At 49.2% G+C, this 24,570-nt stretch overlaps 1 protein-coding gene across 2 annotated transcripts in view; it reads left to right on the top strand.

Annotated features, from left to right (window-relative positions):
• The window catches only part of CFAP74 (cilia and flagella associated protein 74), a 1,279,283-nt gene that overhangs the window by 1,065,931 nt on the left and 188,782 nt on the right, over positions 1 to 24,570 (top strand). For both annotated transcript variants that reach the window (XM_086921531.1, XM_086921532.1), the window contains exon 36: positions 5,454 to 5,608. In XM_086921531.1, coding sequence (XP_086777657.1) covers positions 5,454 to 5,608 — 155 coding nt within the window. The remainder of the gene's footprint in view (positions 1 to 5,453; positions 5,609 to 24,570) is intronic.

Genomic DNA, 24,570 nt, shown 5'->3' with positions numbered 1-24,570 from the left:
TTTACTTTCGAAAGTCTAAAGAGTTTGATGTAACTTTAACGTGGGATTGCCTCGACACGGTGTCACGGCAAAAACAGCTTTTGCCTGGATCGGCGGGTACGTCCTCGCCGGGCGGGAGCAGGCCTGGGACAGTTCAACAAAGGCCGGCGCAGCCCTTTCGAGCAAGCGCCGGTGGCGAATCACAGCCCAAGACCGGCGGAAATGGGGGCAAGCGCGGGGTTTGTTGGGGTTTCAACAGAGGTAACTGTAACAGGCCCCAGGGAACATGTAGGTTCCGGCATGTTTGTGCGGGCTGTGGGAACTCCTCACACCCGGAAAGTAGCTGTAGATCCAAGAGCGGTAGTTAGGGAGGAAAGGGGGGATCCAAGCAGGATTGATGTGATGCTTGGGAAGCAATCATCTTCACCCATCGACATCATGGCTTTGACTCCCTGGCTGAACAAATACCCTGATCATGTATCCGCCGGGATTTTGAGGAATGGTTTCCTATATGGCTTCAACATCCCGGCGGGGAATTTTCGGGGGAGCCCCTTTTGTAAGAATCAGCTATCTGTTCAACACAACCCGGCAGTGGCAGCCAAGAAAATTGCCAAAGAGGTCAGCTTGGGGCGGGTAGCAGGACCTTGTCCATGCCCGCCAGTGGCGGATTTTGTGTGTTCACCTCTAGGAGTGGTTCCGAAGAAAGACCCAGGGGAGTATAGACTCATTCACAATCTGTCGGCCCCGAGGGGGGCCTCGGTGAATGAAGCTATTGACCCGGAAGTCTGTTCAGTTCGATACGCATCGTTCGACGATGCCGTTGACTTACTGAATCACCTGGGCCCCGGTGCTCTGATGGCGAAATCGGACATCGAATCAGCATTCAGGTTGCTCCCGGTACACCCGCGGGACCAGCGCTAGCTAGGATTTACGTTCCAAGGGAAGTATTACATGGATAAATGCATGCCCATGGGCTGCTCAATTTCTTGTGCTTATTTTGAAATGTTCAGCTGTTTTTTAGAATGGGCGTTCACCGGGGCCACCAGGCATAGACAGGTGATGCACTATTTAGACGACTTCCTGTTCTTAGGGCCGGCAGGCACTACGAAATGTGCACAGGCACTGCAGGACTTCTGCATTCTCATGCAGGAGTTTGGGGTCCCATTGGCACCAGGTAAGACAGTGGGGCCATCTACTTCACTGGAGTTTCTGGGAATTGAGCTCGATTCTGTGGAAGGAGGCTTCCGTCTGCCAATGGAGAAAGTGGCCAAGTTCAGGGCTTCCTTAATACAATGCCTGGGCAAAGAAAAAGTGACCCTGCACCAGTTACAACAAACAGTGGGCCAGCTTAACTTTGCCTTGAGAGTAATACCGATGGCTCGCCCCTTCTCACGTTCCATTGCACAGGCTATGGCCGGCCTCAAGGAGGGTCACCACCGCACGAGACTGTCGGCAGAGGTTCGCCAGGATATGCGCATTTGGTTGGCATTCCTGGCGGACTTCAACGGTCGAGTGGCGTGGAACAAACCCCCAGCATCGTCTGACGAACTGGGTTTGTGGACCAACTCAGCTGGGAGCGTGGGATTTGGCGCCATCTTTGGTAACCGATGGTCGGCGCAAGTATGGCCGACGTGGTGGCACTCCAGTGGCCTAACAGGTAACATTGGGTTCTTGGAGCTATTTCCCATTTGGGTGGCTCTGTTGGCATGGCCAGAAGAGTTTAGGGACCGCTCAGTAGTGTTTTGGTCTGACAACATGACAGTGGTCGAGTGCATTAATCAGCAGGCAGCACGCTGCAAGTGGATCTTGAAGCTGTTTAAAGAGATTGTATTACGTTGCATGAGATTGAATGTACGGTTCAGGGCAAAACATGTGCCGGGTGTACTGAATAATGCAGCTGATGCACTCTCTCGTTCACACATGCAGGCTTTCAGGGGCTATCTACCTACAGCGGATCTAGTGGCGGCACCGTTCCCCGAAGCATTATGGCTAATCGGTGCCCCGGATTACAGGACCTCGTGGCAGCCAGCTTAGCGCCTAGGACGAGGAAAACCTATGAGGGAGCGTTTCGTTCATACTGCGCCTTTTTAGGGCCGGCAGGGAGACATAGCTGTGGGCAGGAGGAATCCTTCCTGGGGTTCTTAGTGGCGCTTCATAGAGAAGGCCGATCAGCTGCAACTGCCAACAGACATAGGGCGGCCATATAATTCATGGCTCAGCTCCACGGCATACGGGACCCGACGGGTTCTTTCCTAGTCAGGAAGGCGCTCCGCGGTTGGCAACGCCTGGAGGGTCGCAGACAAGATACAAGGCACCCGATTGGTTTAGATAGATTGTCTCTGCTACTAGCAAAACTGGATGAGACATGCTCCTCCCCTTCCGAGGTCGTTCTGTTCCGAGCGGCTTTCGCCTTGGCATTCCATGGGGCCATGCGGGTAAGCGAACTCGTGGCGAGGAACAAGAAGGATATGGAGGGAGGCCTATGCAGGGATCACGTTCAAATACGGGGCGATTCTATGCTGATCTCGATAGCCAGGTCCAAAACAGACCAGGAAGCTTTAGGGAGTAGTGTTGTTGTGCAGCGCGCTAGAGGGAGCCCCAGTTGTCCGATAAGGTATTTAGAGGACTACCTGGCACAGAGGCCGGCGACATGGGGAGGGAGCCTGCATAGACACAAGGATGGCACCCCGTTGACGAAATTTCAGTTTCAGAGGGTGCTGGCACTTACGATTGCTGCGGCGGGCTTGAACCCGTGCGATTTTGGGACCCACTCATTCAGAATAGGGGCCGCTACTGAGGCTACGGCTCGGGGTCTGGGTGCGGAAGAAGTAAAACAGTTAGGCCGTTGGTCCTCGAACTGTTTTAAGAGGTATGTGCAACTGCACATGTTGTAAAAGACTGATGAAATGCACTCACGCTTGTTGTCTTTTGCTTGAATTACAGTTTCACAAGCCTGTGACGCGGGGCGGAATTTGGGATCAACCCATCACCAGAGGACCAGCGGTCGAGGATCACCGACTGGAGAGCAAGTGGTATGGGTCGTGGGCCACTCATACGTGAGGCGCGCCGGGGACGTATTCATGGCAGGTGACGCGACTCACGCATCTGGGGAATACGGGTTCAGAGTAACCTTCCATGGGAAGGGAGGCCTCTGTTTTGACCAATTTCAATCGTTTGTGGAGGGTCTATTAGGGCGGAAAAGGTCACCGCCATCTGTAATCATAGTGCACTTGGGGGCAATGACTTGGTAAGACTGGGAAGACGAGTGTTAGTGGAACACATATTGTCGGCAGTCAGCTGGTTGGCTAGGAGGCTCCCGGGGTGCACAATTGCCTGGTCCCACATGATCCCCAGGAGAGTTTGGCGGGGGGGTTTCTCTGTGACGGCGTTGAACCACTCGGTAAGGAGGGTCAACAATAAAATTGAGAAATTGTTTCGCTCCGCGCATTTGCAAAGCATTCCCCATGAGTGTCTTCGGGGTGATCACTTTTACTTGAATGATGGGGTTCACCTGTCCAGGGCGGGGAATGATTTACTCATAGGAGACTTCATAGCATGGCTAGTGGGTTTAAGGAGGCATGACCTTTAGGAGGTATGGGGGGGCCGGATAGTCGGTCAACTATCCGGCCTGTGGCGGTAAGGTCATGATCGGTGACCAGTAATTTCAAGGTCCCTAGGGGGGGCGCCGCCCACTATCGATGGGAGCGCCCGGGGGGAGGCGGCCATTGGCCCCTCCCACGGGGAGGCGGCACCCACTACGGATGGGTCGCCTAGGGGGAGACGGCCATAGGCCCCTCCCAAAGGGGAGACGGCTATATGCCCCTCCTATGAATTTCCCGGGGGGCGGATTTCCGCTCCGGCGGAAGAGAGTGTGGAGAAGGGGGGGGAGTCCACGCTGTCCTTCTTACAGATACCTCACACGGGAACTCGGACGACCTTTAAAATGGCGTCGAGTGAAAGGGGGCCCCCACGACAAGGGAAGTTACAGTTGGCAACGAGGGTAAAGTCCTCTGCGCATGCGCCACTCACACCGTGAGGGCGGGAGTTTGGTAGTAGGGATCTGACACCGGTTAAGACCTTGCCGTTGGCCCTTAATGCTAGGATGTACAATTTTATTTTAGAATGTATGCATTTTCAGGATGCTAGACTTCGGCTAGGAAACCTTTGTATTAGAGATCTGTTAAGGTTAGCCAAAGAACATGTCTTCATCAAAATGTAATGAAAGTAAAATTGTACATAATTTATGAAACGTTTTAATTTAAAGTTTTAAATTTTGTTTCATATTTTAATAAATACGGCCGGGGGGGTAACTCCCCCCGCCTTCCAAAAGCTCAAACTTGTGTCTGTCTCCTCCCATGGGGAATTGGTGTTGGGAGGGGGTGGCGGGCATCTCGGCCATATGTGGTTCTGTGTGTGTGTGTGGTTCTGTCTGTGTGTGTGTTTGTGGTTCTGTCTGTGTGTGTGTGTGTGTGTGGTTCTGTCTGTGTGTGTGGTTCTGTCTGTGTGTGTGGTTCTGTCTATGTATGGCTCTGTCTCTGTGTGGCTCTGTCTCTGTGTGGGATTCTGTCTGTGTGTATGGGGTTCTGTCAATGTGGTTCTGTCTGTGTGTGTGTGGTTCTGTCTCTGTGTGTGTGGTTCTGTCTGTGTGTGTGTGTGTGTGTGTGTGTGTGTGTGGCTCTGTGTGTGTGTGGGTGCATGTGGCTCTGTGTGTGTGGGTGCAAATGCAATAGGTCTCGCATTTGCGAGAGATTAAGCTATTGGCATTGTAAATGACAATGCCATTTATTTATCTGTTTTCAAAACCAACACATAAATAAAAATGTTGTCATTTACAATGCCAATAGCTCTAACTTTTGCAAAGGCGAGACCGTTATATTGTAAATGCTTGTTCTGCACATTGAGCGGCTCAGTGTGTCAGCACAGTTACTTCTGTCCTTTCATTTAGCAAGATTGGGTTGGTGGAAGCGTGAGCGTGCACATTACTTCAAATGTGGTGCGCGCTCACATTGCCCCAATGCTCTCTCGCTGAATTACACAGAGAGCTGAAGTTCACTTTGCTGATGTGTTGCATCGACTCATAATGCGTGGCAGCAGATGTATTGCTGTCCATTTCAGTGGAGCATATAGGCATGCTCCGTGCAGCAGGCACGGGGGAACACAGAGATGTGATGTACTTATTTTGTTGTGCATTATGGCCGATGGCACTACTCTACTGGTTGGTACGCGGAAAATATGTAGAGCAAAAAAAAGTAGGGATGAACTGCACAGTTGGTGCTTGATGGGAAACAACGCGAGATTGGGCTAATAAGCCCCTGCTCAACCTTTTAATTCTCAAAATAGAACAGAGATCGTCATCTTATTTTCACACGTGTAGGCTTCCTAAAACACTATCTTCATTGTCGGTCCACATTTCAATTTAGTGTATCTGTCATTGATAACATTTATGACCGAAGTAATTGTTCTTCGTTCCACAGGTACTCAAAACTACAGTGGCTTAAGTGTATTCAGCGTCTCTCCAGTAGAGGGAGCCATTGATCCAGGGAATAGCCAAGAATTGACTGTCACTTTTAGCCCAGACCACGAAAGCCTGTATTATTCAGACTGCCTCCGGGTGGAGCTCGCCAGCAAGGTAAGAATTTGATGCCCTCAGCTTGTTCGCCAGCCATGCGCTGCGCCTTTGATTTATTTCGTAAGGTCGGACATGCCGCCTCAAGACCTCTTTAGAGTCTATGAAAGTGATGTAATGTGCTTGTTGCAGGGTACAGTCACGAGCGGCCCTTGCGGAGCCGCTCGCAAGTGTTTCAGGCAGGGCACATCACAGCTCTGTTGAAGACGCCCCACCTAAATGACAAGGATGGGCTATCGTTGTGGAATACACATTTCATTTCTCGACGGAGTGTTGATGTTTGTCTAATAGCAGTGAGATGCTGGCATTGGCATTTGAAAAGGGATCCCACTCTCTATGCCACTGGGCTGTTGAGCCCTGGACGGCTTACAAGAAGAAAAGGCGAAAGTGAAGAAATACATTTTATTTTCAATTTCTCAGATCTGGCGAGTGGCGCTATGACATCTCATCTGCCAGTCCTGAATTTTCAGCCAATGGAATGCTTCATTGTGTGGCTTGTAGTTTTGCTTTTAACTCTGTTATTACGGGCCCAAACCCCGATTAGGCAAAGGGGCTGTTGGATAAAATGCTAGAAGTGACCGACAGTGTTATGCATGTCATGGAAGTGGAACCACTTGTTTGCTAAGTTTAAAACATTCACAAAGTCGTGTAGACCATATCAAAAACTGCTTGTTTCACACATAAAATCAAAGTAAATTCTGCTCAGATATTTTGTGAAATCTCACTTTTTTATTCAAGACATGCATTGGCAATTTTCATCATGTCATTAGTGTTGTAGAAGGTTTTATACGAAGATTCACACAAAAAAAGAATAATTGGGTAGCAGCAGGCAGCAGCCTTTCCTAACACAATAGGTAGCTGGGGGAGATCACACGAGTCTGTCACACATACGTAGCTATACAGCACATGTAACAGACATACTACAGAGGGCGTGAGTGGAGACAAAGGACTGTTCTATGCTCTTTGTGACAAGTATAACACTCCCGGAAGATACAGCACAAACTCTGGTGTAATTACCATACATTCATGTACTCACATTACAGTTGCGGCTGGTGGAATTCAAAACGGGGAGGGGGGGTTGCCTCCTGAATTCTTTTATTACCTGGGAGATTTTCACTTTAGTATATGCGTTTATATCACTATATTGAGAGGCATTACAATTGTAAAGAAACGCCTTTCAATATAGTGATATAAACTGATGTACTTAAGTGAAATGCTCCCTGCATGTCAAAAGCAACCAAGCAACTGGAGCACTTTTGCATATGTAAGTTCTGGATATGTGCATCCTGAACTCACATATTTAAAAGTGCTCTTTTGTATGCTTTTAATATGTGGGAATAAACATATAGTATCCCAACTGGTATTATTGAAAGACAATCAGACTGGATATGCAATAAACATTATCAGCAAAGAAATAAGGAGACTCATTGATTATTTCAAATGTGCTCATGGTATCATATTTATCTAGAGACGGTTGGGCAAATTGCAGTAGTAGCAGCACTGTAGATAAACAAATAATACAACCCTAATTGTACTTGGTGCTCAAGATGTGCATGTGTTGAACAAAGTGGCGACCTGACTGTGAAAATGTGCTATGGGCTTTGTGGACTGGAAGTAATTCAACAAACTACACCTGTGTCCACTTTTCTATCACCGAACATGTGGTAATGGACATAACCTTTGGCAACTTGCAAGACACACAACATATCTGTCAACTCTCCCTCATTTGGTGGTATTTACCCTCTTTTTACTGGTGTTCACCTACCTAACAAGCAAAATGCCTCCATGGACATTAATGGGGTCGCACGCTTTTTAAACCTTAAACACCTTTCAAAAAAGTCTTTGTTCTCTATTCACCTTAATGGGTCACCCTCCTAAAGACTACGCATCACCTGCAATTTTGAATCAAGAGGTTGACAGTTCTGAATAAGCCAATGTTTAGACACCTTTAACTAGGCGCTATGAATAACCCTCTGTAGTCTGGTAAAATACACTACACATTCTTGAAATGAGCTGAATGGTATACAACCAACCGTGTACCGTTAATTCACCTCCTACATTCTCCATTATTCAACAGTTTGCAATCCCTCAAAATCATCATCCGGGAAGTTCTAGATTTAAAAAAAAAACACATCTGAGAGCCATCCACATTACATTGAATTTTCCCCTAGTACTATATCACAACTATTAACATGGGCACATACCTGAACATCCGATGGTGGATAAACTATTATGAACAAAAGCTTTGACTTTTCTAACAGATATTTTGCAACTGCCATTTGCTTTGATCCACAACCTACTTTGAAATATGCTTCTTCAACCCACACCAGGCACGCTCAGTCTTTACCTTGTTTAACATTTAACAGCAGGGGGAGATTAGGCAGCCCATGAGGTGTGGGGGGTGCAGTCTGCGGTGGGTTGGATGCAGGATCAACCCTCTGCTGAGCACAACTGAAGGCTGTGCGTAGCGGGAGGGAAGTTGGGGGTAGGTCACCTGTGGTAGATGGGTGTATGCACAACTTAGAATGTGACCAAAAATACACAGAAATTCATCAGTTCTGGTTTACCTGAGCTACCTATAACCTTCACCCCATCATACACCGCCTATGACTTCACATATTTACATCACTCATGGCATGTTACATAACAACACTGATGGCATTTCTCATACCATCTGTCATTTTAAATTTAAAAAAATACAATTTAATTTAAAAAAATGTTATATACATTTTAATGAAATTTGCTAATTGGATATACAAAAAGCTAGTGAGGTTTTGATTTAAAAATATATTTTAATTATAACATTTTTTTTTCAACATTTCATTTGAAAAGTTCATGTGGTGTAACATTTTAGTTCAAATGTAATTCTAAATATTTTAAGTTAATTTGCATTTTTATTTTACTTTCAAATGTTTTAACTATCTTTTACATAATGAATAAACGGTATTATTCTTTCCTATGCTTTACCGTATGGAGATCTGCTACTCAGTGGCAAAGACGTCCGCCGACATGTGAAAAGTTATGATTAGCAACTTTACAATCTAAAATGATGGTATTGAACACTCCACCAGAAGGCGGAGCCATATAAATCTGAATCAAAGAGTACCTTTACACTGTGAATAGCTTAAATTAGTATAGTTACTCCTAGTTGTAGTAGTACATTTACACATGAGTAAAACTACATACGTGAATTTACCTTTGTGAATAGCCCCTATAGTTTTTGGCCAAGTGCAGAAACCATCGTAAAAGCCCAGGCTCCGAGATCAGCAACTTTACCAATAGACCTCATTATTTTAAAAGCACATACACTGTACTGCAGGAGAGCAATGGTTTAAATACAGCGCAGAGAATAGTGCAAGGTTTGCAAAAAATTTGAGAAACTCCAGAATGGCAAATTTTTAAATTATTTTTAAGGCACATTTGTTATGAGTATTTTTAGCACGGCTCAATCACAAGTGGATTTTCAGAATTCTTACAGTTCTTTCTGTTGGTAATAAAGCAATATTTTTTTTTGCGACTGACTAAACTGGTAGGTTGTAAACTTTCAATGCTCAGTGCACACACAGGAACATTTGAAAGCCATTGCCAGATTAATTTAGGAGGAATTTAGATGTAAAGGACCAGTTTATGAATCATTTGACTTCAGACTCTCATGTAGTCACAATGTTGCCACTGTGAATCAGCTTGCAATCACAAAGCCTGCACATTTCCCACTATAGTCTATGCAATTGCATGAAGCCTTTGTTTATCTGGCCTCTTTCCATTGGAATTTCGAGCTGTTGCACCTTGTGCATTTCATGCTCCCACCCATTTGGTCAAACTCCAGACCCAAACCTCACTTTGTGTCTGATCCTTTGAATTTAGGTTTGTGGGTGTCAGTTCCTTCGAAGTGCTCTCTCCTCTGCACTGCCCTTTGTCAAAGGGGCAGTCTACCACAGCAGGAGAAGCACACAGCAAAGCTTAAGGGAGGAACCTTAGATTACTCCTGGCTTTGAGCCTGCACTAATATATGCCACATAAAGGTTCAGTGGCCTAAGCCTTCCTCACTGTCCGGATTCCCTGGTCCACAGTGCCAACCCAATGAGTCCCACCCTTTCCCTAACAATGAGTCTAGGCCCCAGTGACCAGTAACAGTTCCTGAATACAAACAGAACTTTGATGTGCACAATGGTTGATTTGCCTTCCTCCAGTGTGTGCTCCCACCCTAGCTCTCAGGAATATGCTTCTCCTTTCTGAGGGTTGCATTCATCACCTTTCCGAAGGGTGATGTGTTTCCAAAATGGTATCCATCGGTCTCCATGTTATGTACTATACACAGGTACACTCACGTCCCAGCATGCACAATCAAGTATCTCGTGCTGTCTGACACTACACACAATTCACGCAGACCAAGGGTGAGCTAAGTACACTGCCACAAAACTGTGCATGAGTGGGCCAGTAAACACCACTTCTGTGATACATGAAGTTCATCCACCACGGGCAGAACAAGTGAACAAGTCCTTAAGCACAGGCTCACCCTTGGGGTCTGAACACGCGCTGAAGCTCGAGCGAAGAGCATGCAGTCTCGGAGAAACGGTTTTACAACAAATTGGTCTATTTTCAAAGGCTTGCAAGAAAGGGAACTGGAAGTGAAAATTCTGCTTGAAAAACATTGAATTTACTGCATCTCCGGCATTAGCGCATCCGCGCAGGACTCCAGCCATGAGGGCAACGGCGTCTTGAGGCAGAGAAGGCAGAGAAGGACTTCGACTACCAGGTGCCCCGGGAGGCAGGGCACCCGCTACGTCACCGCAAGCGCCCGGAGGCGCTTGGAAAAGAGCGGAGTGCCGATGCTCCGGTGAGACATTCTGCTTGAAAAACATTGAATTTACCGCATCTCCGGCATTAGCGCATCCACGCACGACTCCAGCCGTGAAGGCAACGGCGTCTTGAGGCAGAGAAGGCAGAGAAGGACTTTGACTACCAGGTGCCCCGGGGGGCAGGGCGCCCGCTACGTCTCCCGCTACGTCACCGCAAGGGCCCGGAGGCGCTTGTAAAAGACCAGAGCGCCTCCCGCATCGCGGGACACGTGCGGGCGGCGCCGGGCGAAGCCCGGGCAAAGGGCTGGCCCGTTGTAGCCCGTTAGAGACCGATCGAGGCCGGGACGGGGCTATTCCCTTTCATCCTCCATGTTAGACCTGTCTGCCCTTTTGGGTTGTCCCTCCTATTTATTATTTATTTTGTCCCCTTTTTGCCCCTCAAACCTTTTTCTTTGCTACCTTTTTCATGTCCACTGGATTTTTTATAGGTTTTGACCTAGGGGTTAGATGCTCTTTTTGCCTCATAGTCCTTCATCCTGTGGCCTAGGTGCCCCTTTCTGACTAAAAACCAACTAGACTCACAAAATGGTGGACAGTAACTGCCATAACTGACGCTTCCAGAAAAAGGGACCATTGGATTACACTAAGAAGGTACTAGAACCTTCTGGAGGGTTCTGATAGCCAGGGCCAGCCTATATAAGGCCAGAACCAGGGCAGCCATTTTAGGGCTCTGGGCAGAGTAAGTGTGAGGTGGGACTGGTCAGGAGTAAGGCGACTTAGTGAGGAGGAGCACGCACAGAGAGGGGAGAGATCGACCTGTGGGCAGGCTGCCCTTCTATGCTGAAGTGCCCCCTTATCTGTCTACCGAACCCTGCCTCCATGGTAAACACCATTGCCCTTAATGCATATAACCCTGCCTGCTCCGAAATGCCCAACACGGAGTGAGGAGTGAGGTGAAGCTGAGCCTGGCGTGGACCCCGTCTCAGTGAACTAACTGGACCTCTCTTGCTGCTAACCGGGGGAAAACGTCCTGACTGAGCCGCGAGATCGGCCCCCAACCCTGCTGATGCGCTGTGTGAGGTCGCGGCTGCGGGCACTGTGGAGAAAAGCATACTGCACAGCTGACTCGATCTGCGGACAACCCATCCCACGGTAAGGTCCGCTGGAAGTGTGGCTGCAGGAAGACTCCGATGTCGTGCGAGGAGGCGTGAGGGTGCCGGAAGAGGTTGGCTGAAGGCGGAGCACTGTGGGAGGAGTCAGTGAGGAGGAGAGCGCAGAGGTTTGCCGGGCGCTGCTGCGGGGCGCCTGCTCGTCTGCCGGGGAAGTGCCGAGGGCTGCTGAGTGTCGCGCAAGGAGGGACGCCTGCTCTCCTGTCAAGGGAGAGGGCAGGGAGCCCCCATTCACGGTGAAAGAGGCACTCGAAGGCAGAAGGGGCGAACAATGAGTGAACTCGTGAGTTACAAGGCCAAGTAAGCCGGGAAGGTGGGGGGAGCAGCCGGACTAGCCCGTAAGTTCTAATAAGACAGAAGAACTGGGCAGCACTGTAACTAGACTTAACCAGAAGCAACTTCTTCGTACAGCCAAGGCTGGTTCCAGGGATATTCAGGCGTAAGGGTCTGCTGTGAAAGGGAGCCATAACAAACCAGCTGGCACACTGTAGATGTTAGTGGTAGGGAGGGAGAGCTAAGAGTGGGGAATCCTCAGGGCAGGACTGTGCTTGTATAAGACCCAGAGTCTTCTCTTCTTTTTATGAGGGGCTTTGGAATGACAAAAGCTAATGTGATCTAACTTGCCTATTCACTCCCAGTTACAGCTGTTTGAATTTCTCTTCTTATATAACACGGGAAAGGGTTCTCCAACCGGTGGGACATCTAGCGAATTGTTAGCCTTGAGACATCTTGGGTACAGTTATGCCAGCCTGTTTTTCCCTGAAACTAAATACGTGGTGATATGGCTTAATTGTATTGTAAAAGTCTGAACACTAGGAAGAGGTATGGGAGCGATTACTGGAGAACCTTACTGTTGCACATAACCTATTGAAAGATGTAAATGATAACCTTGTTAATGTAGAAAAAAATGAGATTGTGAAAGCTTAATTACATTGAATTGTGGAACAGTTAGAGAAAGAAGAAACTAAGAGAACTTTTATAAACAACTCGTATTTTTCTAAAATTGGTGTGGTGTCCTTATTTTTGAATGGATGGGACGTTATGTTACTTAGGGGTATGACGCAAACTTAACATAGGTACTTTGGAGTTAGGCCTTCCCACTTAGTGCCAAGCTACCTTAGGTGACTTGGAGGTCCCAGGTCCAACATAATTGGCGTCTAGCGGTGGGATTCGAACTGTGTTTGCGTCTACTCTGAAGTAACAAAGCGAACTCCACAGGCCTACACCTGGAGTTTTCTCCTGGTGGACTTCCCAATTACTACTTTTGCTTTTTCTAAATTTACTCCTGGTGGTGGGTGGAGGTAGCTTCAAATTGCCCTTTTGAATCCATTCTTTCCGTGTGGTTGTCCCTACATTTCTCATCAGCAAAATGGAATTTGCTCTGGAGGAACTGGAAACTTATTCTGCAGCCCAGCTTAGAGACTTTTGCCAAAAGATGGGAGTGTTTTTTAAGCGTGGTGCCAAGAAGGGGGAACTCTAGACCAGTTTGAGGGCTTGGGTGGCAGCACATGGAGAGGGGAAGGAGGAGGAAGAGGGGACGGACCGGGACACAGTTATAGGGGTAGAGGGATTGTTCCATCCTGAGATGGGAAACCTACTTCCAGGACCTATGACCTTCTCAAGGGGGGGCAGCAGTGTCTCCGGAAGAAGCTTAACCGAAGCTGAACTAGTGGACAGGAGGGAAAAAGACAGCTCAAGTGGGAGTTAGCCAGGTTGGAACAGGAGAGGGAGGAAAAGAGGATGGCTCATGAGTTAAAACTGAGAGAGCTAGAACTCAAGGCCCTACAGTTAGGACCCTTCAATTCTCCAAATGGTGGCAGCGAAACAAAAGAACTGACCAGGGAATCCAGACCCTACCTACCTAAAGACAGAGTTGCCAGCTACAGCCAAGGGGATGACATCGCCAAGTGGCTGGCTGCCTATGAGGTCTCCTTACGAGCCCATGGGATCCAGGAAAAACACTGGGGGGTGGTTTATACAAGTATATGCCTCCTACTGGTCGGGACACATTATTGGCCCTGGAACAGGAAGAGCAGACCCACTACCCCACTATGAAAGTGGCGCTAATTAAAAAGTTTGGGCTGACCCCAGAGAAATATCGGCAAAAGTTCAGGGGAAGTCACAAATTAAGCACCCAAAACTGGGTGGATTTCCTGGACTATGCAAGGAAGGCATTGGAGGGCTGGATACAAGGCAGCGAGGTGAGGGACTATGAGGGGTTGTACGACCTTTTTTTCAAAGAGCATCTACTTGAGAAATGTTTTCCCGAGCTGCGTCAACACCTGGTGGACAGCAAGCTGACCAACCCCCGGAAGCTTGCAGAGGAGGCGGACATCTGGGCAAGTACCCGGGTGTCCTCAAAGGGGACTGGAGGGGATTCCCAAAGGGCTGGACAGGGCGCCCCCCAGAAGAAGGAGGGGGGAGATAAAAAGCGGGAGTTCTCAAAAGGTCCCCAAAACAGTTACCAGGGAAAGGGAACAGGATTCACCCCTAAGGCTAACCCGCCCAGAAACCCTCATCCTGGCCAAAGCCAGCAGCCACGGGTTGTCCACTGCTTTGAGTGTGGTGGTGTGGGACATTATAAGGGAGATGTTAAGTGCCCAAAGAGACCACCCCCTCCCACCGGAGGAAAAGCCCCAGGAGTAGCTAGTGTAGCGCTCGGGGAGGAGTTGCCCTTAGATAAGGGGGGTGAGTGGGCGGGTGTCACCTTAGTGTCCCTGGGAGATCGGGAGATGGTTCCTAAGATTCAGGTGCCCCCAAATACTACCAAGTATGGGCAATGGATCACCATCAATGGCCAAAGAGGGGAGGCTCTGAGAGACACAGGAGCCAGTAGGACTATGGTAAGGAGTCAACTGGTGTCTCCAGAGCAGGTGATTCCCCATGTACTCCACCCCGCCGCGATGGCTGACGGCAGATTGGGCTACTATCCTGTGGCCGAGGTTCCATTTGAGTGGGAAGGGGTTGCAGGTTCACTTCGAGTTGCCGTAAGCCCTGCTGTGCCAGTCCATTGTCTGCTGAGAAATGACATGGAGCACAATGCCTGGAGAGAGGTGGAATACCGGACTCATTCGGAGATGCTGGGTACACCTGACTGGGCCTGTGCAAGCACCAGGTCTGCGACTGCCCAGAGAGGGAGTTCGCCTGAGCTGGAGCCTGGAACAATGGCCCAGTCCGCTGCCAAAAAGGGACTGACCCGAAGACAGGAGAAGCCTGCTTCGGCTTCCACGCCCCATGAGACAGATCGGCCACCCACGGTGGTGGGCCAGGAGTCCGTGGAGGGGGAAGTAGTCTCCCTGGAGGACTTACCTATCCCTGCCGAGTAGCATGTGAGAGGGAGGGCCTACCAGGGAGGAGTTCTGTAAGGGCCAGAAGGAGTGCCCTACCCTTGAGGGACTGAGGCGACAGGCCGAAGCCCAGGCAGCAGGGAACGTTGCAGGGCACTACCACATTTACTGGGAGGACGGACTCCTCTACAGTGAACCCAAGGTACCTTTACCTGGTTCATCAAGGGCCTTGGTAGTCCCTCAACGATACCGAGCCTTTCTGTTAGAATTGGCTCATGAAATACCCTTGGCAGGACACTTAGGTCAGGACAAGACCTTCGCCCGGCTTGTCCCCCACTTTTACTGGCCTCAGATGAAAGTGGCATCTGACACTTACTGTCGGACATGTGTATCCTGTCAAGCCAGTGGGAAAACAGGGGTGAAGCTGAAAGCTCCCCTGGAACCACTACCTGTCGTTACCACCCCCTTTGAAAGGGTGAGCATCGACATTGTGGGGCCATTGGATCCACCAACTACAGCTGGTCACAAGTTTATCCTGGTTCTGGTGGATCACGCCACGCGGTACCCAGAGGCAATTCCTCTGAGGACTGTCACTGCACCTGTTGTGGCTAGGGCCCTGATGGGGATCTTCACCCGAGTGGGTTTCCCCAAGGAAGTTGTGTCTGACAGGGGGACCAACTTCATGTCAGCCTATATGCAGGCAATGTGGAAGGAGTGTGGAGTGACCTACCGGTTCACCACTCCCTACCACCCCCAGTCAAATGGACTGGTAGAAAGGTTCAACAAGACCTTGAAAGGCATGATCAGAAGTCTGCCTGAGAGCCTGCGGAGGAAATGGGACGTCCTCCTACCCTGTTTGCTATTCTCCTGCAGGGAAGTGCCGCAGAAGGGAGTGGGCTTCAGCCCCTTTGAGCTTCTGTATGGGCACCCTGTATGTGGACCTCTCAGCCTGGTGAAGGATGGATTGGAAAAGTCCCCCAGAAAGCCTCCCCAGGATGTGGTGAGCTACATGCTGGCCTTCCGGAGCCAAATGGCAAAGTTGCGGAAGCAAGCTTCTGACAACTTGGAAGCCAGCCAAGCAGTAATGAAGGAGTGGTATGACCACAACGCTCACCCGGTGGAGTTGGAGCCTGGCCAGAAAGTGTGGGTGATGGAGCCTGGAGAGCTAAGTGCACTCCAGGATCGCTGGACAGACCCCTTTGAGGTGTTAGAGAAGAAGGGTAAGGCCACATACCTGGTGGACCTTAAGACCCCTCGACACACCCTACGGGTGCTGCATGCTAATCGCCTCAAACCCCACCATGAGAGGCCCAAGGTCATCTTGATGATGGTGACTGATGGAGGAGAGGAAGCGGAAAGCGAGCCTCTCCCAGACTTGTTTTCGTCTCAAGAAAAGGATGGGTCGGTGGAGGGAGTGATTCTCTCCCCATCCCTAACTCCTGAACAGTGGGAGGACTGCCGCCAGATATTGGAGCAGTACTCTTCGTTGTTCTCCCTTGTCCCGGGAAGGACCCACCTGTGTACCCATGATGTGGACACAGGAGACAGCCCAATTTTGGAAGAAAGGGGCCCCTGCCTAATAGGATGAACCCTGGCAAGGAAACAACATTTGGGGTAAGAGGGGAGCAAATTTGCACCGGGTTATGTGCCTGTTTAAAAAGGAGAGAGAAAACTAACAAACTAATGACCAGAACACACATCTATTATGATATTTTATTTTTATAACATCTTTTTTTGTGGAGATTATTTTTCTTAGTTATTGTAAAAAAATACAGAAGTGCATTCCCATTTCTAGAAATGGGAATGCACTTCTGTATTTTTTTACAATAATTGATTCAATTGTTTATTATCTCACCGTTTGTACATGTATTGTCATTTTTATATGTAGTAAATTATAATTATAATGAACTAAGAAAAATAATCCCCACAAAAAAAGATGTTATAAAAATAAAATATCATAATAGATTAGCACAATTAATGTGTGTTTCTGGTCATTAGTTTGTTAGTTTTCTCTCTCCTTTTTAAACAGGCACATAACCCGGTGCAAATTTGCTCCCCTCTTACCCCAAACACAGGAGACAGCCCACCAGTGAAGTCAAAGACCTACCGGCTGTCAGACAAGGTGAAGGCCAGCATCCACGGTGAGGTTACCAAGATGCTGGAGCTGGGAGTTATTGAACCTTCCAGTAGCCCCTGGTCCAGTCCGGTGGTTCTAGTGCCAAAAGCAGCTCCACCAAGCACCACTCCAGAACTGAGGTTCTGTGTGGATTACCGGGGACTGAACTCGGTGACCAAGACTGATGCTCATCCGATCCCTAGGGCGGATGAATTGATTGACCGGCTGGGAGCTGCCCAATATCTGAGTACCTTTGACCTCACTTCAGGGTACTGGCAGATCTCCCTTACAGAAGGAGCAAAAGAAAGGTCAGCTTTCTCCCTGAGGGACACTTCCAGTTTTGCGTGATGCCCTTTGGGCTCAAGAACGCCCCTGCCACTTTTCAGCGGCTGGTGAACCAGGTCCTCTCCGGAATGGAGGCTTTCTCCGCTGCTTACCTGGATGACATTGCCGTCTTCAGCAGCAGTTGGGAGGACCATTTGCATCACTTGCAAGCAGTTCTCCAGGCCCTGTAACAAGCTGGCTTGACAATCAAGGCCAGCAAATGTCAGATTGGGCAGGGGTCGGTTGTGTACTTAGGTCAATTGGTGGGTAGGGGAACAGTGCAGCCCCTCCAGGCAAAGATTGAGGCAATCATGGCCTGGGAACCCCCCAAGACCCAGACTGAGGTCCGAGCTTTCCTGGGCCTCACAGGTTACTACCGTCGCTTTGTGAAGGGGTATGGCACTATTGTAGCGCCCCTCACAGAGCTCACATCCAAGAAACAACCTCGACGGGTAGTCTGGACAGAGGCTTGTCAGCAAGCCTTTGAGAAATTGAAACAGGCAATGTGTGCAGCACCGGCCCTGAGGGCCCCAGACTTCTCCAAGGAGTTCATTGTCCAGACAGACGCATCAGAGCATGGCATTGGGGCAGTGTTATCGCAACTCAATGAAGAGGGTCTGGATCAGCCAGTAGTCTTCCTGTCCAGGAGCCTGCTTCCCCGGGAACAGAAGTGGAGTGCAATTGAGCGGGAAGCTTTTGCGGTGGTATGGGCTCTGAAGAAGCTGCGGCCATGCCTGTTTGACTCGCACTTCCTGGTTCAGACCGACCACCGACCCCTTCGTTGGCTGATGCAAATGAAGGGGGAAAATCCCAAGTTGTTGAGATGGTCCATCTCCCTACAGGGAATGGACTTCCGGTGGAACATCGGCCTGGAGTGGACCACACCAATGCAGACGGTCTCTTTAGGTATTTCCGCCTTAGTGATGAGGACTCCCAAGGGGTTGGGTAGCTCTCCCCACTTTCAGCTGGGGGGGACGCATGTTAGACCTGTCTGCCCTTTTGGGTTGTCCCTCCTATTTATTATTTATTTTGTCCCCTTTTTGCCCCTCAAACCTTTTTCTTTGCTACCTTTTTCATGTCCACTGGATTTTTTTATAGGTTTTGACCTAGGGTTTAGATGCTCTTTTTGCATCATAGTCCTTCATCCTGTGGCCTAGGTGCCCCTTTCTGACTAAAAACCAACTAGACTCACAAAATGGTGGACAGTAACTGCCATAACTGACGCTTCAGGAAAAAGGGACCATTGGATTACACTAAGAAGGTACTAGAACCTTCTGGAGGGTTCTGATAGCCAGGGCCAGCCTATATAAGGCCAGAACCAGGGCAGCCATTTTAGGGCTCTGGGCAGAGTAAGTGTGAGGTGGGACTGGTCAGGAGTAAGGCGACTTAGTGAGGAGGAGCACGCACAGAGAGGGGAGAGATCGACCTGTGGGCAGGCTGCCCTTCTATGCTGACGTGCCCCCTTATCTGTCTACCGAACCCTGCCTCCATGGTAAACACCATTGCCCTCAATGCATATAACCCTGCCTGCTCCGGAATGCCCAACACGGAGTGAGGAGTGAGGTGAAGCTGAGCCTGGCGTGGACCCCGTCTCAGTGAACTAACTGGACCTCTCTTGCTGCTAACCGGGGGAAAACGTCCTGACTGAGCCGCGAGATCGGCCCCCAACCCTGCTGATGCGCTGTGTGAGGTCGCGGCTGCGGGCGCTGTGGAGAAAAGCCTACCGCACAGCTGACTCGATCTGCGGACAACCCATCCCACTGTAAGGTCCGCTGGAAGTGTGGCTGCAGGAAGACTCCGATGTCGTGCGAGGAGGCGTGAGGGCGCCGGAAGAGGACAGCTGCAGGAAGACTCTGATGCTGGGTGAGGAGGCGTGAGGGCGCCGGAAGAGGTCGGCTGAAGGCGGAGCACTGTGGGAGGAGTCGGTGAGGAGGAGAGCTCTGAGGTTTGCCGGGCGCTGCTGCGGGGCGCCTGCTCGTCTGCCGGGGAAGTGCCGAGGGCTGCTGAGTATCGCGCAAGGAGGGACGCCTGCTCTCCTGTCAAGGGAGAGGGCAGGGAGCCCCCATTCACGGCGAAAGAGGCACTCAAAGGCAGAAGGGGCGAACGATGAGTGAACTCGTGAGCTACACGGCCAAGTAAGCCAGGAAGGTGGGGGGAGCAGCCGGACTAGCCCGTAAGTTCTAATAAGACAGAAGAACTGGGCAGCACTGTAACTAGACTTAACCAGAAGCAACTTCTTCGTACAGCCAAGGCTGGTTCCAGGGATATTCAGGCGTAAGGGTCTGCTGTGAAAGGGAGCCATAACAAACCAGCTGGCACACTGTAGATGTTAGTGGTAGGGAGGGAGAGCTAAGAGTGGGGAATCCTCAGGGCAGGACTGTGCTTATGTAAGACCCAGAGTCTTCTCTTCTTTTTATGAGGGGCTTTGGAATGACAAAAGCTAATGTGATCTAACTTGCCTATTCCCTCCCAGTTACAGCTGTTTGAATTTCTCTTCTTATATAACACGAGAAAGGGTTCTCCGACCGGTGGGACATCTAGCGAATTGTTAGCCTTGAGACATCTTGGGTACAGTTATGCCAGCCTGTTTTTCCCTGAAACTAAATACGTGGTGATATGGCTTAATTGTATTGTAAAAGTCTGAACACTAGGAAGTGGTATAGGAGCGATTACTGGAGAACCTTACTGTTGCACATAACCTATTGAAAGATGTAAATGATAACCTTGTTAATGTAGAAAAAAATGAGATTGTGAAAGCTTAATTACATTGAATTGTGGAACAGTTAGAGAAAGAAGAAACTAAGAGAACTTTTATAAACAACTCGTATTTTTCTAAAATTGGTGTGGTGTCCTTATTTTTGAGTGGATGGGACGTTATGTTACTGAGGGGTATGACGCAAACTTAACATAGGTACTTTGGAGTTAGGCCTTCCCACTTAGTGCCAAGCTACCTTAGGTGACTTGGAGGTCCCAGGTCCAACACTCCACATAAAAGGTCAGTGACTGTCTAATACTTACCTAATTCTTGTGTATCCCTACTATTATCCCTGAAGATCCAACGCTAGGGTTGCTCCTAGCACAAAACTAAGGAACAGAACTGTGATTGCAACAAGGGCATCACCTTCCAGAAGGAAAGGTAGAAAATCACTAACGAGTGGTTCCATAGTGGGAACTTGAGACCAGTTCCTAAAGAGAGCTACCAATATTGTTGAAAAGGAAATTGTTATGGCGGAAAAAAGATAATCTATTGAAATCCTAACGGATAAACTGTCCTCCTTGGGTCTTTTGGCTCAAGTACGATCACCACTGCATCCCCCTAGTGTGGAACTTAACCAAAGATGTACTCTAGTAGGTGTGGCACCAAACAGTACGCTAGAGCACGATGGGTCCGACTGTTGTCTCCCCGAATGATGAAACCAATCTTACCAACAGGGTAACATCGAAACATCGTGATGCCAGGCTGGAAGGAGAAGTGGTACTGTGTATTACGACACGGTCCATAACGCATGCCAAACAGGGACAACATAATCAGCAAAGCGAGCAGAATGGGAAAAATCAAAGTACAAAGAGAAAACGCGGGGTAGCGGCTGGCAAAGGGAAACATTCAAAGTCCAGGAAAATTAACAAAGTCTCTGATAACGCCACCCCTCAAGCGAACTTGCGACCAGATCCTGACTGCACTGCATGTGATATAGCAATCTTGCCCCCGACTCCAACTGATGAGGCCCCGATGGAAATGAGAAGGGATTTCTGGACCAGGCTGGAGGCCATTTTTCACAAAACATGCCTTCCAATCTACGACAGGCTAGACATGATCGAGAGCAGACTGCTTTGCTTAGAACTAGCATATGCATCGTCCCAGGCCGGACTACATCTGAGTCTAAATGCCTTGGCAATTGCCAACTGCAGAAAAAGACCATTAACAACAGTGATACAACACCCATGGACACTATAAACTCTGTCGCTGCCCCACAGGGGCCCATATCATCATCTTTGAGTACTGGAACTAATGTTGTAGTAAATAATCCAGCAAATGATGGTGGGGGGGGGGGGCTGTTGTAAATGAAGGTCCACCTACCTTGCAGCCAAGGGGTGAATCTTCTAGCGTAAAAATTATGAAAAGGTTGCCCCGCATTGATCTCCCCCCGGAATCTGTTCCCTATGCTGTGATATTAGCAGGGGTCCCCCCGTCAACACAGGATAGGAGGGAGGAGTATAAAGAACTGAAGAATAAGTGCATTTATTGGCTTAATGCCAATCGCCCCCTCCCCTGTGTGTTTCATCAGAAATACTGTTTGGTAGGCGTGTGGATTGGGTGGGTCCCCTACGTAAGTCAATAGAGGGTGATTGTATAATCATTAACTTTAGGGACAGGAAAGCAGTAGAACATATCTGTAACTGGCATGATGCAAGCTCGGGACATCCAATTCAGCTCCTACCCCTCACCTACTACTATCACCCCCACTACAAAATAGCTTAAGTAACCCATTCTCAAGAAGTTTAGGCAACCGGGTAGCCAACATGGGCGGTATCAGCACCCATAATAGATTTAACATACTCTCGGGGTTGGAAGACTGCGATTGACAGTCACCTTTGCCCGGATCAGAGATGCAAGCTTACCTACAGCACGCAGAGGAAAGCGGAAGTAAGTTACCGATGGGGGGGGGGGGAGGAAATGGGGATAAAGACACTGCACCTTCTGGCCACAATAAAATCCCTTTAGTGTCAGAACTTAGTGCACACCCACCACTTAGATCACAGAGTGTAATATATACAACTATGGAAATAGAGATCCAACCGCCCCCTGTTAGTCCCTCCACTATAGATGGTGGCAACAATTTCGTATATAGGGTAGATCCGGAGATGGTCAGAGGTTTGGGTCCTGTAAATGGTGATGTTGGGTGTGACCCCGCATTAGGGATGGACTGTGCAGGAGGTATAGTTAAGGATAAAGGAAGTATTTCGATAATCTCATGGAATTTGGCGGGGTTGGGTTCAAAGTTGGTCTTGCCTGAGTGATTAGAATGTATTGAAACATTTGATATATGCCTATTCCAGGAGACCTGGCTTCTTGAACATGCTTTCCGTGATGGTTACCTTAACTTCCATACTCCGGCAACAAAACAAAATAGGGGACGCTCATCTGGGGGATTAACTACATGGGTTAGGCAGGGCTTAGGGTGTAAAATCAAGCAAAGTACTGCCAGAAATAAGGGTATACTCCCAATTAGAGTTACTACCACCGAGGGGGAAAGTATAGAGATTGTCAATATTTATGTTAGAGGAATCCCTGGGGGCAAAAAGTCTGAGGTCATTAATGATCTAGAACAGCTACTAGGGGCATTGCCTGTGAATTTCCTACCCCTGGTAGCAGGGGATTTTAACACCACCTTTGAGCCCCTAGGGCATGATGACCCCCTGCTTACTGAAGAAGAAGACCTTAGATGGGGCATTCTGACAATCGAGGCAGCCCCCGTAAAAAGGTGGACTGATTCAGCAATCCAGGTTAAAGGGTTGTGCATGGGTAGCCAGATGAGGGCAGCTAATGGGCGCAGCCCGTCAGATAAGGGTGGCAGAAACACTTTTGACAATGGCATTAGGGCGAGCCGTATTGACTATCTCCTAGTCCATTTAAAACTCTGGTCCTATTTAGTAGACATGGAGGTTTTAGAGCGAATAGAGAGTGATCACCATCCACTCACCTCCGTTTTTAACCTGACCATGTCGGCGTGTACATTACCCCTAGCGGGGACTTTGGTACCTGACCTCGTTATATCCAATGATAGGTGCCACCTAAAATGGTGTAGAATCATTGAGATCCCGGAAACTGTAGCTGCAATTCACAAGGAGGTGGCCAATGCACTAGTAGAGCTGGGATCAGCCTCATTTACCCTGGACAACAAGCACTATGTGTTATGTTATGTTATGTTAAGCTCATTTATTATGTGCACAGATGCTCCAGCGAAGGAGCGTCCTGGCGCCTGACAAGGTAGCAACACAACACAACTGGACATAACAAAGCAGAAAGAATTTTAAGGAAACAAGAAAGTTTTTACAGCTCGACGGAAAGAGAACAGATCCTCAAGGGCACGAATCGCAAGGGGAAGGGAGTTCCACAACACTGCGGCGCGAACTTGAAAAGAGCGGCCGCCTGCCCTGCAACGCTTGAAACGGGGGACAACCGCAAGTTCTAGGTCCGAAGATCTTAAAGCCCGGGCCGGAACATAGCGGAACAGAAGGTTGGAAAGGATCATAACAGGGGATCCCTTGATAATCTTGTAGGCTACACAAAGGACCTTGAACTGAATCCTTTGCGCAATCGGTAACCAATGCAGCGTACGCAAGGTGTTAGCAGTTGGACAGAATCTAGGAAGGCCCACAACAGCTCTCGTCGCGGCATTCTGTACACGCTGCAGGCGGGTGATTTCCGACTGATTTAATCCCGCTAGAAGGGAGCTGGCGTAATCAAGCCGAGAAATCACGGTTGCTTGAATCACAAGTTTTCTGGTGGTGGCATCAAAAATTTTTAGTACAGGCCGTAGTCCACGCAAAATGCCAAAGCAGCAGGCCGCCGTGCGCTTAGTATGGCAGACAAAGGTGAGAGTTGGATCGAGCCAAACCCCAAGGTTTTTTAACTCAGCGACCGGGGATGGCGTAGGACCCAAATCAGACGGCCACCACCTGTCTCCCCAGAGTTCCGTTTGCTTGCCAAAGATCATGATCTCCGTCTTGCTTGCGTTCAGCTGGAGACAGTTGGAAGTCATCCAGCTGGCGTCCGCCCGAAGTCCCTTCTGGAATCTGGGGGCATCCACATCCGCATCCCCGCTGATCGTGACCGCTAACTGGGTGTCATCGGCATATAACACCATGGTCATACCCCAATGCCTGACAACCTCAGCCAGCGGTCTCACGTAAAGATTGAATAACGTAGGACTCAGCGAGGAGCCCTGGGGGACCCCCAGATCCAGAGGATGGAGTTTGGACTGATAAGGCGGGACGGCCACGCAAAAGGGGCGGTTGGCAAGAAAAGAACGGAACCACTGGAGAGCAAGGCCAGTGACACCAGCTTCCTCCAGACGAAGCAGAAGGATAGGGTGGGACACAGTGTCAAAGGCGGCGCTCAGATCTAATAGCACCAGCGCCGCCGTTTGACCCGCATCAAGCACGGAGCGTAAATGCTCCACCATGTACAGTAGAGCAGTCTCCGTGCTGTGCCCGGCCGGAATCCATTCTGCGTGCTTTCTAAGATGTTAGCCTGGAGAAGATGGTC

Source organism: Lissotriton vulgaris, chromosome 5, assembly GCF_964263255.1.
Source record: "Lissotriton vulgaris chromosome 5, aLisVul1.2, whole genome shotgun sequence".
Lineage (NCBI taxonomy): Eukaryota > Metazoa > Chordata > Amphibia > Caudata > Salamandridae > Lissotriton > Lissotriton vulgaris.
The sequence above is the reverse complement of the archived record's forward strand: the minus strand, read 5'-3'. Positions and strand labels throughout refer to the sequence as shown.